The sequence below is a fragment of the Aspergillus pseudoviridinutans genome (assembly GCF_018340605.1).
Source record: "Aspergillus pseudoviridinutans IFM 55266 DNA, scaffold_4, whole genome shotgun sequence".
NCBI lineage: Eukaryota > Fungi > Ascomycota > Eurotiomycetes > Eurotiales > Aspergillaceae > Aspergillus > Aspergillus pseudoviridinutans.
The window spans coordinates 1758988-1776712 of record NW_025091284.1 but is presented as its reverse complement, the minus strand read 5'-3'; the positions used below and the strand labels follow the sequence as shown (position 1 = coordinate 1776712).

At 49.2% G+C, this 17725-nt stretch overlaps 9 protein-coding genes and 2 non-coding genes across 11 annotated transcripts; 8 read left to right on the top strand and 3 right to left on the bottom strand.

The window, feature by feature from the left end:
• The first annotated feature begins 137 nt into the window (after positions 1-137).
• Asppvi_006058 lies at positions 138-209 on the top strand. Its single transcript has one exon. It is a non-coding gene; the product is annotated as a tRNA-Arg (tRNA).
• Positions 210-394: 185 nt separating this feature from the next.
• Asppvi_006057 lies at positions 395-467 on the top strand. The gene has a single exon. It is a non-coding gene; the product is annotated as a tRNA-Lys (tRNA).
• Positions 468-1092: 625 nt separating this feature from the next.
• Asppvi_006056 (uncharacterized protein) lies at positions 1093-3518 on the top strand (the record flags this gene model as incomplete). The annotated part of the gene is made up of 7 exons (XM_043301963.1): positions 1093-1610; positions 1667-2191; positions 2257-2395; positions 2466-2542; positions 2600-2670; positions 2742-3399; positions 3464-3518. 7 exons carry the CDS (start codon positions 1093-1095, stop codon positions 3516-3518), a joined length of 2043 nt encoding a protein of 680 aa, XP_043157898.1.
• A 214-nt stretch (positions 3519-3732) lies between these two features.
• On the top strand, positions 3733-5842 carry Asppvi_006055 (3-oxoacid CoA-transferase; the record flags this gene model as incomplete). The annotated part of the gene is made up of 9 exons (XM_043301962.1): positions 3733-4024; positions 4082-4366; positions 4435-4621; positions 4681-4982; positions 5032-5111; positions 5165-5196; positions 5248-5365; positions 5424-5645; positions 5708-5842. 9 exons carry the CDS (start codon positions 3733-3735, stop codon positions 5840-5842), a joined length of 1653 nt encoding a protein of 550 aa, XP_043157897.1.
• Positions 5843-6171: 329 nt separating this feature from the next.
• Positions 6172-7116, bottom strand: Asppvi_006054 (uncharacterized protein; the record flags this gene model as incomplete). Its single annotated transcript, XM_043301961.1, has 2 exons — positions 6172-6864; positions 6958-7116. The coding sequence occupies 2 exons, from the start codon at positions 7114-7116 to the stop codon at positions 6172-6174; spliced, it is 852 nt and encodes a 283-aa protein (XP_043157896.1).
• A 1094-nt stretch (positions 7117-8210) lies between these two features.
• Positions 8211-8640, top strand: Asppvi_006053 (uncharacterized protein; the record flags this gene model as incomplete). The annotated part of the gene is made up of 3 exons (XM_043301960.1): positions 8211-8321; positions 8399-8515; positions 8572-8640. 3 exons carry the CDS (start codon positions 8211-8213, stop codon positions 8638-8640), a joined length of 297 nt encoding a protein of 98 aa, XP_043157895.1.
• A 165-nt stretch (positions 8641-8805) lies between these two features.
• Positions 8806-9892, top strand: Asppvi_006052 (putative MFS transporter; the record flags this gene model as incomplete). Its single annotated transcript, XM_043301959.1, has 6 exons — positions 8806-8837; positions 8931-9060; positions 9118-9214; positions 9283-9552; positions 9631-9715; positions 9775-9892. 6 exons carry the CDS (start codon positions 8806-8808, stop codon positions 9890-9892), a joined length of 732 nt encoding a protein of 243 aa, XP_043157894.1.
• Positions 9893-10200: 308 nt separating this feature from the next.
• Asppvi_006051 (putative MFS transporter) lies at positions 10201-11811 on the bottom strand (the record flags this gene model as incomplete). The annotated part of the gene is made up of 4 exons (XM_043301958.1): positions 10201-10584; positions 10647-10788; positions 10848-11342; positions 11408-11811. The coding sequence occupies 4 exons, from the start codon at positions 11809-11811 to the stop codon at positions 10201-10203; spliced, it is 1425 nt and encodes a 474-aa protein (XP_043157893.1).
• Positions 11812-12301: 490 nt separating this feature from the next.
• Asppvi_006050 (uncharacterized protein) lies at positions 12302-12898 on the top strand (the record flags this gene model as incomplete). Its single annotated transcript, XM_043301957.1, has 2 exons — positions 12302-12752; positions 12813-12898. The coding sequence occupies 2 exons, from the start codon at positions 12302-12304 to the stop codon at positions 12896-12898; spliced, it is 537 nt and encodes a 178-aa protein (XP_043157892.1).
• Positions 12899-13233: 335 nt separating this feature from the next.
• Positions 13234-15026, bottom strand: Asppvi_006049 (cytochrome P450; the record flags this gene model as incomplete). Its single annotated transcript, XM_043301956.1, has 3 exons — positions 13234-13943; positions 13996-14832; positions 14888-15026. The coding sequence occupies 3 exons, from the start codon at positions 15024-15026 to the stop codon at positions 13234-13236; spliced, it is 1686 nt and encodes a 561-aa protein (XP_043157891.1).
• Positions 15027-16201: 1175 nt separating this feature from the next.
• Positions 16202-17706, top strand: Asppvi_006048 (putative cytochrome b5 reductase; the record flags this gene model as incomplete). The annotated part of the gene is made up of 2 exons (XM_043301955.1): positions 16202-16334; positions 16403-17706. 2 exons carry the CDS (start codon positions 16202-16204, stop codon positions 17704-17706), a joined length of 1437 nt encoding a protein of 478 aa, XP_043157890.1.
• Positions 17707-17725: the final 19 nt, after the last annotated feature.

The following is a 17725-nucleotide window of genomic DNA, read 5'->3' as shown; positions in this document are numbered from 1 at the left end:
AGGTGACCTATATAAAGAGAAAGGCTCGAAATCGGTTTATGTACGTCCTGTCAACGAAACTAGATGATTTTCTGGCTGTAGGCTCTGTTAAACTTAGATTCCCCATCATAGGAGGTTTTTCCAACATCCAATCACAGGGCCGGCTGGCCTAATGGTAAGGCGCTTGACTTCGGATCAAGAGATTGCAGGTTCGATCCCTGCGTCGGTCATATTTCTTTTTTTACTGCCCATCTTGTACTGTTTTATTGACTGTACACGGCCGACCACTGTTGAGAGTATATTGACGCACTCTAGGAATTATTCATGAGATGGATTAAATATGGCAATGGCTGTTACTCTGCGTCTTAGAATTCGAAATCTCCATAGGACAAGTTATTATTAGTTGAGATATAGAGCCGGGCTAGCTCAATCGGTAGAGCGTGAGACTCTTAATCTCAAGGTTGCGGGTTCGACCCCCGCGTTCGGCTTCTTTTTTTTTTTTTTCTGCGCTCTATTTACTTGTGGTGCTCTGACGCAGATATAACACTTTTTGTTATTGCACGTAATTCATCTTGCACTACATTGCTCGACTCTCAGCGTGGCTTTTCTGACTGGGCTTTTTTGTGGACGCCGGAAAATCCAGGTACCGTTAGACTATATGATTTCCTAATGGAAATTATGATGACTGACAACTTTCAGCAATAACAACTCATGTGATTACATCCTATATCCTAGGACACGCGCTGTTTATGAAGGTGGACAAGCACTTGGAACCCCCTTGACAGACTGCACCATCGCTTGGTAATAAGTCTTTGGAGTTTGGGAATTTGCTTGAAATGGTCTGAAACAAAGAATCGTGCCCAAGAGGTAAGATGATGGACGGCACAGTCGATCCATCACAGTCAAACAGAGCGCCGCATGGACGACAGGCCGCATGTTTGAATTGCCGAAGAAGCAAAATACGATGCAAGCGCAGCCGCGGGGATATCTGCTGTGACAGATGCAAACAAGCAAATCTGGAATGTATCGTACCCAGTCACCATCTTGGTAGACAAAAGGGTGTCAAGAAGTCAGAGTCACCGGACCATATCCCTATTTCTATTACAATCATAAATGCTTACTTCTGCTTGTAGCAAACGCAAAGGACTGGAAAAAGCGTTACACCAAATAGAGGAGGCTATCAAACGCCCCAAGTCTGATGCAGGATCTGATGCTGCTGAAAAACTTATTTCAGACCTGCAGGATCTCCTTAGCAGGGCACAAGGGCATTCTGCACGGAGTGAGGTCGAGGAAATATCAGATGACCCTGACCGGTCACATAGGAGATCTCCTCCGCAAGGTGCCACTGCTGGGGACAATCTAGCCTTGGATGACGCAGAGAATCCATTGCAACTTCTCGCCAGAGCCTCTGACCTCCAATTTTCGCCCGCCGAATGCCGTGACGCACTCAGATTGTCCACTCCATCTGTATCACAATCGTCTCTCAGACCGCATAGTAGCCCCAACGAGGGCTTGCCAATTGCCAGATCTTTTTTCGTCCCAGTCAGGGCGAACCTAGACCTCGGCTCGGACATGGACCCTATCGAACTGGGCTTGACTACTTTGCATGAGGCAGAACTACTTTTTTCTTTGTAAGTCAACCTATTAGACTGTAATCTTGTCGGTGAACTGACCAAGTCGACAATAGCTTCTACGAGAATTTGGCCCACACGAGGTGGGGCCTGGATCCGACAGTGCATACTGTGTCATTCGTACGCTCGCAGTCGGCCTTTCTTTTCACTTCAATGCTGGCTGCAGCTGCCAGGTTTCACCCTTCTGCAGCCGCCTTATCCAAAAGACTAACGAGGCACTGTACGTCACTGGCTTATAAGGTCATTGCTCAGCGTTATCGATCAGTGGAAATTGTTTTGGCCTTCATGGTAAACGTTCCATGGATGGCCCCAGGGAGCAGTTCTGGAGATGATGACACATGCTCCTATATTGCAATGGCTTTGACTGTTGCGTTGGACCTCTCTCTCAACAAGATAGTGACACCCCCAACTGGGTTTGATAGTGCTCTCCAGGACAGGCTTGCGAAGACTGATTGCATTGATGCAAAGAGAGCCTTGCACATGGATGGATTCGAAGCTGTTGATCCGGCTTCAGAATGGGGCCGCAGATTGTTACGTAGACGCGAGAGGACTTGGATCGCGTTATTCGTCCTCGAGCGTGGGTAGGTGCTGAAGCTCATAGTCGAAGATATGCATACGGCGAGTTCGGCTAATCCGTATATTGCAGTGTCTGTTTGGCCCGCGGACGAAGCTATACAGTTCCCCCGACTGCTCTCATTGAGAATTGTGACAGATGGCATATCTCTGATATTGCCGATTCTCGGGATGGGCCGATGAACTCCATGGCAGTTCTCCGGAGGAATCTAGTAAGACAACCCTTGAAATGTCTTCGTTGTGCTTGGCTGCTTGCAGACAGCTAATATCAGCACACGGCAGGATGAACTTCTGAAAAAAGTAAAATTGCGTTGCGACAGTTGCCGACTTGGGGACATCGGCTCTGAAGCTGCTCAATCGTACGGTCACTCCTGTCGACTTTTTCTGGCTCTCGAAGAAGACTCACTCGCCTCTAGGATCAAGAAACTTATTGAAGACTTCTATGATCAATGGTACGCTGCTTGGGCTCTTGAGATTGGTGGACCCTGTAAGTTTATTTATAAACCTTGTCTGGATCAGTTTCACATAGCAATTCCGTGCTAATATAACATGGAAAAGCCCTCTGCCTTCCGCCGTATGTCGAGATATTGGTAACACACACGCAACTGTCTACATATGGTGGTGTGATCAATCATCCCACTGCACCACTCGAAGTCAAGCGGTTTTTCCGCGCCGCTGGCCTCTCTTCTGCATTGAATGTCATGCGGGCAGCTATTCAAGGAGAGTCGCGGCTAAAGTCCATGCCCAACAATACGGTGATCATGATCGCCTTCGCTGCATGCTCTGCCCTTAGCCTCAGTGTGACGCCCGTGGACAGCAGGTCCAACTTGGCACCAAGCGTGCGACATTTGATTGAGGAAACGGCTGATGTTCTCGAACGGATTGGGGCCATCCCAGCTCACAGAGAGGGTGCATCTGTCTTGTACGGACGGCTGCTACGAGAGCTTGTTAGACGTGCTCATATGGGCCTTGTTTCTCAAAAACATACCGAATCAGACCTGGTAGAGCCCTTACAGCCCTCCACTACATTGAGCGATTACTGCCCCATACCTTCAGTGACACAACCATCAATGGATCACTCTACGCTATGGCCAGAGACGCTGCAATTCTCCGCGATGTCTGATCACCAAATTATCGATGCAGTGAACAGGGCTGACTCGGCATTCGGCATGAATATTCCTGACGTCCCACTGGATGATCTGATGAACTGGGATTGGTTCGACTTCGCCAATGCAGCCGACCTGGGTTTCGACCAATAACACCAACATTGCAATCCACAGTAATACTCCGTACTTAGATTATCCTGCGCGCTGCAATAATGTTGAGCGTGATTGAGAAGTTGTGGGTCTCGACCTCCTGTCGGTGCCCAGAAGTAGCTCCGATTGCCGAACGGTGCGTCACTTTTCGATTTACATATGAGACACCTTAGTGCTCTCTCGATGCAGAGAATGTTTATTAGAAGATCTCAATCCGCTTTAACCCGATATAAGTGATTCGCAGCCCTGTTTTTCTATTCTGTGTGGCATACTTAGCTTGGTGCTGACGAGGAATGGCGACTTTGCGGGGTTCAGCAATCGTATCTTCAATGCGGAGAACACATACTGTTACCCGTCAATGGTTTCAGGGAGGGACATGCTATATAGCACGTGGGGGACCTGTTCTTCGAACAACAAACATTTGCCATGTACGATATTCAACTGCTACTTCGCAGCAACAGACACCTGAGCCCAAGATTGAGCGTGCCGCTTCAAAATTATTCAGAGATGCAGATGAGGCTGTCGCTGACCTCAAAAGCGGATCTACAATCCTGAGCTCTGGATTTGGCCTTTGCGGTGTCGCAGGTATATATCTCTCTCCCCAGCAAGAAGATGGGTTCAACAATCATTGACATTACTCAGATACGCTTATATCGGCGATTAATCGTAGAGGAGTTGAAAATCTGCATTCCMTCACAGCAGTTTCGAACAACGCTGGCGCTCCTGGAAGAGGAGGACTTTCTACGCTTACTCAAGCTGGACAAGTAGATCGGTTGATCCTATCCTATCTGGGTAACAACAAGGCTTTGGAGAAGAAGTATTTGACGGGGAAGATTGCTATTGAGCTATGTCCCCAAGGAACATTAGCCGAGCGATTACGTGCCGGAGGAGCTGGGATTCCGGCATTCTTCACTCCTACTGGGGCGCGTAAGTTTTTCTCTGTCGAAAGTCTCCATACGTTGCATGTAAAGGCCTGACTTTACTTTATTTCGCAGACACATTACTCCAAGCGGGAGAAATACCCGTCCGGCTAGATGAGTCTGGGAAAGTATTGGAGCGTGGCACACCACGAGAGACGAGGATATTCAATGGCAAAACTTATTTGATGGAGACAGCCCTCACTGGTGACGTGGCTATCCTTCGTGCTTGGAAAGCAGATGAGGCAGGAAACTGTGTTTTCAGGTAAGTTTGTTGTCTGCTCATGCATCAGTCGACTTGTTGAACATTGGAACTTCCTCCAGGTATACAACGAAGGCATTTGGTCCGATCATGGCGAAAGCTGCCACTCTTACTATCGTGGAGGCGGAAAACATCGTTCCTGTCGGTTCCATTGACCCTAATGATGTCGACCTGCCCGGCATCTTTGTGGATAGAGTTGTTCCTGCCACGGCAGAGAAGCACATCGAAATCAAGAAATTACGGACTCCCGAAAATGAGGATGCGGGTAAGTTCTCGAGCGATCCTGCCATCGTTCGGAGAAACCGCATTGCCCGGAGAGCTGCGAAGGAGCTAAAGCAAGGATATTACGTTAATCTTGGCGTTGGTAAGTACGTTAGGCTTCTCGAGTCCCTCAAGCGCTGACACTCGTCTAGGAATTCCCACGCTGGCTCCGTCATTTTTACCGGAAGGTGTGAAAGTTTGGGTGCAGTCGGAAAATGGTATTCTCGGCATGGTGAGGTAGCCTTCAGACTTGGCCAAACACCATCAACTAATGGTTATGACTAGGGACCGTATCCCACTGAAGACGAAGTTGACCCGTAAGTTCAGTCCATTGGACATCGTGTATGCGTGAATTAACCAGCTTGCAGGGACATCATCAACGCTGGGAAAGAGACCGTCACCCTCATGCCAGGCGCAGCTACGTTCGATAGCACTGAATCGTTCGGCATGATTCGAGGCGGACATGTTGATGTATCCATCCTCGGGGTGAGTGAGGAAGAGTATGCTTGTGAAGGGATAGAGTACACGGGCTAATGATAAGCAGGCCCTGCAGGTGAGCGCCAACGGCGATCTAGCGAACTACATGATTCCCGGAAAGGTCTTCAAGGGAATGGGAGGAGCTATGGACTTGATCTCCAATCCAGACCAAACCAAGATCGTTGTCGCTACCAGCCATACTGCCAAGGACGGATCACCCAAAGTCGTCGCCGAATGTAGCCTGCCTTTGACAGGCGCTAAATGCGTCAGTACGATCATCACGGAACTAGTAAGTCTATTGACCCTTATACAACATCAGTCTCTATAGGCCGACTGACCGCGGCTGTTTAGTGCGTTTTCCAGGTTAATCGAAGTAAAGGGGAGCTTCTGCTGACGGAGCTCGCCCCAGGGGTAGAAGTTGAGGAAGTTCGAAACAAAACAGGGGCGAATTTTGCTATTGCAGAGCAATTGGGGATCATGGAATGAAATCGCTCAATCCCGACATTGGCAAATGCGCACGTGATCGATGCTGGCCGCCATGTGAATAACACTTCGTGTAGACATCATGTAGAATATTATCATGAACCATTTTCTAGATCCTTGAACAAGGAAGCGGGTGTAGTCACCATTTCATCCTCCGGTAAGACTTCGACAGGGTGACGTGATTTGAACGGTATACACAAGGCCGATTCCGAGGAATTGAGTAGCGGCCTTTGTATGTAGTCAATGCGAGCGAAGATGTCTCTATATACATATATACACCAAGGGTCATCCAAGTCTATCCACAAACAACATCATTGACACAGGGCATCTAATCACAGCTTAGAGACTCTGAGCGGCGCAAAATTTGACCCGGCGCCCTCGCTGATCGATTGAACAATATCATCCACGCTGGCCAGTATCCATGTATTACCCTCATCACTTGCCAGCCACCGGGCACCTTGCTCATTTTCAACATCGTGTGCCCACGATCCATCCTCGATTGCCTTTCGCAGACCAAACACATGCGATGTCACTTGCGGTCCCACACCAGACTGTGCACGCAAGCATGAAATCGCAACAATAGACGTCACGATGCGGCCAGCATTCGCGCCGGTAGTCCGCCCAGCGGGATCCGACAATAGGGCACCGTAGTGGCTGTTCAGAATGTGAACGGGCAGATCAGGATGCGAATCCGCCAATTTGTTGATAAGCTTGGTCTCAAAGGGCCGGTAGATGGAGTCCCACAAGACTCGGCCGCGCCTACCAATCTCATTGATATTCGCGGGGTCTGGGGCTCGAGTCGGAGTACGTGATAGTTTCTTGCTGACGGGTTCGGGCAAGCTCGCTTTGAAAGCATTGAGGCAGTTGATCGTCCGCGGAATGCCGTTGAAACTGATGCATTTCAGCCCCACCTCCCGCATCAGCTCTGCTGTGGCTACGCTTTCCTCCTCTGTTTGAGCCGATGCAGCTAATTGAAACAAGATCGCGAGGGAATCGGGAGAATTCATGGTCATCGTGGCGGCTGTCTGTTGGTCGAAGATAAAAGGATCAGTCAAAGCTACTTCAGGACAATTCGCTGAGGGGTTTCATGCGGGGCGAGTGAGGAAGGGTTAACGAACCGACAAAGCCAGCCATGACGATGAGGAAACATTGTTTGCTAGAGCGCTCTGCTGAATCTTTTGGTACACGGAGCGTATATTGCGAGGGGCAGGGACAGTATTTGGCCGCGCACCCGGGGCGTTGATCAGAGCCTTGAGGCTGCTGGATAGTTTTGACATATCCTCTCAATCTCTTCAATCAGCACCAATGAAGTAGAGTATTTTCGCACAATTGAAGGTAATGAGAGATTCCGGTCTTATGAGCGAGGAATGCTCCTAGACATGCCATGATCTTGACATCGGCCATTTACCCGACCAAGATGTTGATGATCGATGCCTCGGCGCCAAAACTGGACTCCGGGCGGCGTCGGTTGAGTCCGGCAATGCCAGCGGGATAATACGTAATTACAGGCTGTAATTTACCACGTTACAGTCACGTGATGACTCCAGAGCGAATCAGTGTATTCCCGAGACATTAAGGCCAAGCTTTCCAGGCCAAAACTAAGCAACCCGGATTTTCATGGGCTGGGGCAGAAAATGCGGGGATACAAACGGACAGCACTAATTCAGTTATACTTTTGGTATCTTCCCATCGGCTGCAGAAATGATGGCCGAAATTGGAGTACTCCTCAAGTCTTTCTGCCAATCTTCTTTCGTATACTTAACTCGACCCCCCTGCTACGATATGCTGTTCTGATGATCTTGATTGCTTTCATTCTCATGTTCTCTCCAGTTTGTCCGTACATATAGTCATGGATACGATGAAGCCTAGCCATGAGACATTGGAAGATGTTAAACATAATTCATTAGATAACATGGCTTTCGATGATGCCTACCAACAGAAGCTGACTCGAAGTATTCTTTTCAAGCTGGACACGAGGTTGGTCCGCATCCGACGTCTATGGTTATTAGATAGCTAAAATATTCCCCGATAGGATTCTTCCCGTTCTGGCTCTTCTTTTTCTATGTTCATTTCTTGACAGGTAAGGAAACAGAATATCTTTTCAATTAGTACCAGATTGAATATTGATCCAAAGGCTTCTTTCAGGACGAACGTTGGAAACGCAAAGATTCTTGGTCTCCAAAATGATCTAAACATCACTGGCCATCAGTATGACATAGGCCTTACGGTCTTCTATCTCACATATATCTGCAGGTGAGCGTCAATGACTGAAGGTTTCTGACCGTGTTGCTGAGCGTGTGCCGGTAGCGAGCTTCCGAGCAATCTGATAATCAAGAAGGCGTCACCGAAGATCTGGTTACCTACTCTCACAATGGTCTGGGGAATTATCACCATGTGCCTAGGCTTCGTGCGTAATTTTGCGGGCTTTGTCGCCGTTCGCGCCATACTCGGAGTAGCAGAGGGAGGACTGTTACCTGGCATGGTATGTAGCTTGTCCCAGGCCCTTCTCTCCCATACCGGCTGGTAGTGTTCCAATGACCGAGACTAAGACTCCATCAGGTACTCTACCTGTCTTTCTTCTATAAACGTTCTGACTTAGCCCTTCGCATCGGCCTATTCTACACGGCGGCATCATTATCAGGGGCTTTTGGAGGTAAAAACTTAGCCTCCTTCCGGGTAATCCTTTCAGGACTGGTGATTGCTGACGTGAAGTACCTGATTCTTGATAATAGGGCTCTTGGCTCGAGGATTGGCAGCAATTGGACCACGAGGCGGTCTTGAAGGTTGGCGTTGGATTATGATCATTGAGGGTCTATTGGTAAGTCAACTTCGAACATAATTTCCGTTCTATTTCTGATGCCTTCTAGACTTTCGCATGCGGMGCTTTCAGTTACCTCTGTCTTCCCAACAATATAGAGACGGCAACTTTCCTGACAGTCGAAGAACGAAAATTCGCCTGTGAGAGAATGCGACTGGATAATCCATCTGTGCCAGAAGGGTATGTTGACGCTTTTGCCAATTTTTCAACCCAGAAGCGCAAGTCCTACTGATATCAACTTCAAATTCAATTTGTGCTGACATCGCCCAACAGAACCCTTGAGGCTGAACAGGAGGCCTTTAGGTGGTCCGAGGTTGTCCGAGGTGTACTGGACTTGAGAATGTGGCTGTCAGCAACAGCGTACTTTGCTATCTTGTCCGGGTTATACTCTTTTGGTCTTTTTGTCAGTCAACTCTTGACGGCCACCAAACAGATATCTTTGCTCATGAGAGAAATCTAGCTACCTACCATCATTAAGGAAAGCGGCTTTGCGAACGATGCGAACAAGGTGCAGCTTTGGACTGTTATTCCGTACGCTGTCGCGGCTGTAATCACAGGTGGGCTCTTTGATCGCCAATCAATTCAGGTTCCCTTAGTTGCTGACCGCATGCCTTCTTTGGTCCAGTCGTTGTGGCTCTCGTCTCAGACCGGCTGCAGCTTCGCGGTGTTATCATGCTGTTTACCCTGCCGATTGCAATTGCAGGTTACGGAGCAATTGCCAACATCGAGTCCGCCAAAGTCAAGTATGGGATGACCTTCCTCATGGCCACGGGCATGTACAGCAGCGTCCCATGTATCCTCGTTTGGAATTCCAACAACTCCGCTGGGCATTACAAAAGGGCCACTACGTCGGCAATGCAGTTGGCAATAGCAAACTGTGGAGGGTTTGTTGCCAGTAAGTCTTCGGCTCCTCTTTCCCTGCTCTTGTTTGCTGAAGTTAAGTTCCTGGACTGACATGTGCGTTTTCTATCAGCATTCAACTATCCTGACAAGGATAAGCCAGGTTACCATCGAGGTCACACAGTAGTTCTCGGCCTGCTCATATTCGCATGGGTCATGTAAGTGCAACAGCTCTGCCTATATCGATTCATAGCAGCCCAACTGATCTTGTATTCAGGATCCTATTGAATGTCTTATACTGCGCTAAAATCAACAGAGACAAGGCGCACGGCAAATATGCACAGTATATAGGATGTAACGATGATAGGGATCCACAATTCAAGATGGTTCTGTGAAGGAAGTCTATGCCAGCATACTGTATTTAATGATGATAAGATTTGCAATAATCACAGCTCATCCTGGGCAGATAACCTCTTCACACATGAAATATGAAGATGTGATGTGACAAAGAGAATTTTGGCAGGATGTTGTTGTCAACACTATGATCCTAGGCATTTCCAGTTTTCCAAGAGTTCTCATCTGTACAACCAAAAAGAAAATGCATTGCGGAGGACGATCTGAGATACCACATGTATCTGCCTAGCTACGTGTTGTAATTCGCAAGGAACAGTCGGAATTGGGCTTCATGTTCGCAATCAGACATCTAAGCGCTCTCTCCGGGCTGATTCGAAGCCATCCTTTGCGCACGCTCTCTCCCCGCAAAGCTTATCAGCATACCGATATCGTAGATTGCTTTCAGGATACCAGCAAGTGTGAAGGAAGCACCGAAAAGATCATGATTGGCCAAAACGCCGGTGATGAGGGGCCCTAAGCTCTGACTGCAAGTCTTGACGACGTTGATGGCGCCCATGATAGCAGTGCGCTTTTCGGGCGGAAGAGCAGCGGCCAAGAAGGCACTGCGTGGTGCAACATCCATGCTCTGTGAACAGGCACGGAGGACCAAGAAGGTCAAGGCTGCCGGCAGGGCGGAGGGAACCGGGATGAGCGCCAGACAGATGGCAGATGGCAGATGGGTGAAGACCATGGTCTGTGATATAGTCAGAAACCTGAGAGGCAATGGAAGAATGCAGTTGAAGGCGAAGAGCGAACCTTGACGTTGCCGATCCGTTTGGCTATGGAGGATGCAACCAGCATCGATCCGGCGGAGATTAGGCTTGTGGTAAAGAAGATCGAGCCTAGTTCTCCCTCGGGCAGAGAGAACTTGCGCTTGAAGAAGTATGTCATCCAGGATCTGCGAAGCACGGTCAGTTTGATATTTTTGGTAGTCTTATGGGTGTAACTAATACGCACAATGAGGCCAACCCTGAGGCGAACGAGTCCAAACCAAACAAGACGAAGAGTGTGATGACTAAAGAAACAAGATCGCTACTGCCGAGGAAAGAGAAGAGTGATTTCTTCTGGTTGTTCTCGTTATTGGCTCTTTCGCCCAGGAGAGGCTGGGTTTCCGGGCCATCGGCTGCTCGTTGTTGCTGTTGGGCGGCAGTAGCACCATTCTTGTCCTTCTTGGCGGCTTCAACCTCGTGACTGAGGCAGATGGAAAGAAGGAATTTGACTGCACCGATTCCGGCATATGCGAAAAAGACAACCTGGCATGCATGGAGATATTGCCACCCTTTGGTAGTTTGCAGGAAGTTGATGATCCACCCGCACACCATCATTCCGAGGGCGGTGCCTGCGGTGCCGATCAGAGAGTACCAGACGAAGATATCGCTCAGATGCTCTCGGGCAGTTAGATGAGCCAGAGTAGATTCCTCAACAGCTCGAAAAGGACCAATTTCATTACCACTGCGAAATCCAGAATCGTGAGCAAGATGAACAGGACATCGTTCCAGAGCCAGGTCAGCACTCACCTGGGACTGATGACGCCGAGCACTGCAGCGGCTAAGAGAATCCAGTAATTGCCGAATAGACCAAAGACAATACCACTGCAGGCCATGAGTGCAGACCCCAAAGCCAGGACTGCTCTGCGGCCCATAGCATCTGCGAAGAGAGTAAGGAAAAAGCTGATTGCGACATCGCCGACCAGAGTCAAGGTCATAAATAAGCCAATGCGGTCATCTGCGATACCCAAGGCAGACAGATATGAGGCTAATATCAGAGTTGAACCTCCATAGGCGAAGAGTCGGATGAAGCGCTGTGCACAGAGAACCTTGACGTCCAGGGAGGAATGCCATAGTGTCAGAAGGCCCAGTTCGTCAAGGACTTTTCTGTGCAGACCATTAAATCTTCCCTGAACAGAGTCTGTGGATGCCATGTGAGCGGATCGGTCATTCACTTCGTCAGAGATGGAAAGATTGAATGCCTTTCTTTCTCTCGGTCGCCAAGACGGTCGTTTTCCCCTGCCGGACAGGGGGGAAAAAGGTTAGGCAACCATCGCCGATCGTCCGCTTCCTTTTCTGGTTAAATCGGCCGAGACGGCTTTACGGAGTACACCGCGGAAACCGAAACGACAACCATCGCCTCAATAGGATATCTCTATTTTTCACATTTATCTGCATGTAGGTCTGAATGTCTGGTACTCTCCATCTTACTCATGTGTACTAAGCTTCCAGAAGATCTCAACGATGGAAGGACTTACGTCACTGAGGAATGACAGTCCGCCATACTTTGAACCAACACGGCAATGACCATGGCACCCTAACACGGCAAGGGATATAAATTGGCACAGACATAGAGACTGGTCACAATGTCTCGAATCCAAGCGGAAACCAAGATCAATATAGCCATACAGTGATATACCAGCCATGAGAGATCGTCTGATGATAACGGCCATAGCCACTATGGCTTTCACATCGGCTCAAGCATGCGACGTCGTCCCTACGGTCACACATACATTTTATGGATTCCCTGATAACGATCCTGCAGGCCCTGCAATCTCCTACGATTGTGGTCGTGGTCTCGTAGCCGGCGGGACTGGCGCTTTTGACGATCCTCTGACCTTCGCCTCGGCCCCTGGCGAGTTCACGCAGTGCGAAGTTATCTTCGCCCCGTATCTACACAAGTACATTCGGTTCGAGGATCTTTGCTCTCAATGCGCAGATGAATGGACCAACTCTAGTATCCATCACATCGATATCTGGACGGGAAGTAACGCCACCGACGGAGGCCAGGACCAGATCAACTGCGAAATGAGGCTGACCCCGACGGGCGGCTTGTCGATCGTGCGTAATCCCAGTGCGGATTTGGCTGTTGATGGTATGTTGCCACTTACATTCGCCATCTTTAGCTGTGGCTGGTAACAATGACGACTTTTAGCCACTCCGCTCTTTGTCCCTGGCGGCAATCCATCCTGCAATATTGACCATGTTTTCCCTAATGAGAGTGCCGCGAACTTTTGTTAGATGGTATCTAGAACTTTTCGCATTTGGTTTATTGCCTGCACGATTCGTGGCAAGGCTCGCTGTCGACAGGTCATAAGATGATTGTAGAATGTCATGTTTGTGTTATGCTCTAGAAGCTCAAAAAAGATTATCGTTCTACAGGTGCTGCTCAAACAGATCCCGCGCATTGATTATTCTTAGTCGTACATGGAAGGTGATCTCTACAGACAAAGCTCTAAGTGGAAATGGTATTTTGATAAAACGAAACGCTAGTCTATACTACAAAAGCCTGTAATCGAGGAACAAAGCCTGACAACGGCAGCAAATGTCCGAGTATTATAGTAGAAACGTCGTCATCACAGTGAAGGCGATGGAGCCGGTTTGTCTGATCTCGGCGGCCATTTGACACGCCTTTCGGCGCGAACGTATAGGTTGATGGGTCGAATCAGCTGGAACATGGGATCATATTCAATATGCCCGTCATTCTCCCTGGTAAACTTGTATCGGTACACCAGCTTGGGCAGGAAGACTTTGACTTCTTGCAAAGCAAAGTTGAATCCGATACACATGCGAGGACCAGTGGCGAAGGGAATATAGGCCGCCTTGTGTCTGTTCTTGACTTCCTCTGTATCCCAGCGATCAGGATCAAACCGCGCAGGATTGCTCCACACATCTGGATTATTGTGAAGGTGGTGCAGAGCGCCAATGACGACCGAGTCCTGTGGAAGCTTGTAGCCACCGGGAAGAATCAGATCTACTTTGGCGGTTCGCCCAGGCTGATATGACGGATTATGCCGGCGCTGGGTCTCCTTGATAAACTTGTCCATGAAGGTCAGGCGATCCGTCAAGTCCGCAGTGAGTTGCGTGTCAGCATCGATGCCATTGTCGATCAGCTCCTGCAGCAGCCTCTCCTGCACCCCGGGGTAGGTGACGAGTCCGTAGATAAGCCATGATAATAATGAACTAGTAGTTGTAAAGCCGGCTCCTGTTGCTACCACCAAAGCCTGCATTAGACTGGTCTTGGGCAGCTTTTCGCCCTTGTTGTCGGTGGCTCGGATAGCGTAGTCTAGAGAAATCAGTCAATGTATTCATCCAAGTTGTAAGAAGCTATTACGTACCAACCATGTTGGATGCTTTCAACGCCGCATCCTGCAGAGGAAGATCTTCAATGCCTCCGCGAGCAGCGTTTTGGATGGACTCATTGACCATATCGATGATGCGCCCTCTGGCGTTTCTCAACCGTTGCGGATCGCCGAACGGTAACTTGGCATACCAATCACCCCATGCAGTCACTTTCTTATTCAGTTCCAATGACTCCGCTATGCGATAGACAAGTTCATGTGGAGGTGCATCGATAGATGAGAAGTGTTTGAAGTCAATTCCAAGGACCAACTTGCCAACCGCCTGCGATCCAAGCTTGAGCATGTACTGATAGACGTTCCATGCTTCCTCTTTCTCATCTAGGGCGTCAAAGACATTGAACGCGTCTTCGATTGTTTCCTGCATCATGGGGGCATAATGACGCACGGCCTTGGGGCCAAGTGCTGGAGGCAGGAATTTATGTGCAGTTCTCCACTCTGGAGTATCAGTGTCGCCCAAAAAGACACCGGCTTCCTGATTCTTAATCGGATGCAGAGGGTGCGCTGCATTGATCTTCTTCGTGAAGAAGTCTGTCTCGGAGAAAATTATTGATGAGAGCTGTGGATCATTGGTATGGTATACGGTGCGACCCATGTTGGTTGTCTTGAAGATCGGCCCGTACTGTTCGAAAAGGCGCTGGTGATTGCCCAGATGGTCGGGATAGACTTCAAAGAAGTTTCCGATGAATGGAAGGCCCTTGGGACCTGGTATCTCGCGCACCGGCTTCCCATCGATTGTGATGCTGATGGTATCTTCACTTGCGGTGATTTCGGATACATCGTGCAGTATAGAATCCTGCGATAGGAATCCAATGCCTGCGAGGGTCAGATTATCTATATTGTGCTCTTGTGGGGTTCAGTTAGACCTTACCATCGGGCTCAACGATGGCGAAGTGCGCCGCAATCAGATGCCTTAGATCTTCATATGTCGTCGTTGACTCAAACTGGATCTGTTTCGCAGTGGCGATGGGCTCACCCAGAAGGTGAAAGAGCTTCGTTGTCGTCGACATGTTGTCGCAAACTGGCGTGCAGACTCCACAGCAAATTGGTTTGGGGGGATGGGATGTTGTCGGACACGAACCGAAAACTTTGACGGATGGCCATCCTCAATCATTTATAGGGGGGTTATACGACTTTGCAAGTCTATGCAAAATGGCTCGAGATAAGATGCAACTCGGATAAAAGCCGAACTAGAGCAAGAGGAACCAGAGCATAACCGCATAGTGTATCCACCACAGGGATAAGGGCTGTCTACTATGGATTCAACGGAATCGGTGTGTCCGTCTTGACTAGTCCGATGCGCTGAATTCTTCAGCGACAATTTCCCAGAAAAGGTTACTATTTCAAAGGTGCCTCGGCTTTTTGAAGCTTTGTGTAGGATTCTAAGATTAAATCCAACTCTAACTGAGTGATCGACATTGAAAGTCCCGCCACTAACCAGAGATTTCTGCTTATGCAGATGAGACATGTACAAGACAACAACACTCCGTACAATGGTGACAGACATCTGACGGGCAATTGGAATCATGCCAACGGACCAGTCTGCTTCACTTTGGCTGGGTTGAGTGGCATCAGGTTGCTAATGTTGTCCGTTTGCTATTTGGAAAATTGGAAGCGATGCACAGCCGTTCATTCAGTGAGAAGTTGTACTATGTACAATTCGGTAAACCGACCGAGGCCCAACAAGAATTTCTTTTGCAGCCTGGATTAAGCCGTGCCGAGCCAGAAACAGTCCAGCATCATTCTCAGGCTAAACCGTCCATGTTCGGGCCGATCTCAGACAAAAACCAAAGCGAGACCAAAAGTGTGCTTGTGCCGAGGTAAAGATGCCGATCTCGAGAAAACTAGTGCGGTGCGCTAGAATTGCAGGGGAAGTTGCACCGGTGGAGGTAAATGGGAGTGGAGACTAGAGATGATTATTAGGGTTTCATTTCCTACTGAATAATTAGTGGATGGATCGTTAGTACGGAGTACTCGGTATGCACTAGAATGGAGCCCGGATACAGAGTGGTTGAGCAAGAATAAGGATGAATTTTACCCGTCTTTTCACTGGCCGATGCTTTCGCTCAATGGTTGCTAAAGTCGACATGGTTTATAAATTCCGCGGACTGCCTGCTGCCCCGAATCGACAAGACTTACTTATGTTCACTTGAAGCCTTCACTTTGATTCTTGATACCGTTAGCAATGTCCGTTTCAGCGATGGCAGATGTCAGCGACGCCCAGAAAAGCCCTGCTCTCGATTTACCCGAGTACACATTGAAGGAAGTTGCACTGCATAACCGCAAGGACGACAATTGGATAGTGATTCACGGACAAGGTAAGTCGCATGACCTCAGGATAGCACAGAATTTGAACAAGAAGCCTTCATTTGCTGAGGCTTGACAGTGTACGATGTGACAAAATACCAACAAGATCATCCCGGCGGCGCAGATGTTCTGGTTGAAGTTGCCGGCTCAGATGCGACAGAAGCATTTGAAGACATCGGTCATTCAGAAGATTCGCGCGAGATTCTGCAAGAATATCTGATCGGAACCCTTCAGGGCGGGAAAGAATATGTCCCTCCGAAGAAAGTTCGCGTCATCGCTCAGAGCTCCGTTGAGACTCCTTCTTCATCAGCAACCCGATACGTAGGAACCGTCACCAGTCTTCTGGGAGCAGTCGCCTCCTTGATCTATGTCTACCGTCGCGGTTCTCTGCACGGACTTGACACCACGTGGTCGCTTCGCGGATATCTCTCTCAGCATTTAAGCGGGCTAAGGCTGCCGCAGGGAGGCTTCGCCAATGGATTCATCGCAGCTGCTCTGATATGTGCGGCAGCCGGAGGTGTTATCGCACGTCAAGCCGCCAAACTCACCAAGATCGAGTCGGGATTCCTGCAGTATCCGCCGCATATCAAGGCACGTAAGGTGCCCAGGGCTGACCCGCACTTGCTTAAAGGGTTCCTTGACCCGAAGGAGTTTCAGCGCCTGCCTCTGATCCAGAAAGATCAGTTATCTTCAAACGTATACCGCTTCGTGTTTGGGTTACCTGATAGCAACGGAGTGATTGGTCTTCCCATCGGTCAGCACGTCGCCATTCGCGCTGTTATCGACGGTGCCGCCGTGAGCCGGTCGTATACACCCATTTCGAACAACCTAGACCGAGGAAGACTGGAATTAGTCGTGAAATGCTATCCGGACGGCATGCTCAGTGGAAAGTACCTAGCGAGCCTGCAAGTGGGTGACGAGGTCGAATTCAGAGGCCCCAAAGGAGCGATGCGCTACAAACCAGGGTTCTGCAAGAAGCTAGGAATGGTAGCCGGGGGAACAGGAATCACACCTATGTTCCAGCTGATTCGTGCTATCTGCGAGGACGAACGTGACACGACAGAGATTAGCCTTATCTACGCCAATAGAACCGAGGCAGACATCTTACTGCGGGATGAACTCGAGCAGTTTGCACGCAAATACCCCAAGAATTTCAGGCTGTGGTACATGGTTGACACTGCCCCGGAGAATTGGGCGTATGGAAGCGGATTTGTCAACCAGGAGGTCCTCAGTGAGCGGCTATTCGCGCCTTCGCCTGACACCAAGGTTCTCCTCTGCGGGCCTCCGGGCATGGTGAGCGCTACCAAGAAGACGCTGGCTGCGATGGGATTCCAGAAGCCAGGACCAGTTTCTAAGATGGCCGACCAGATTTTCTGCTTCTAATCTAATATTCTCACTGGCA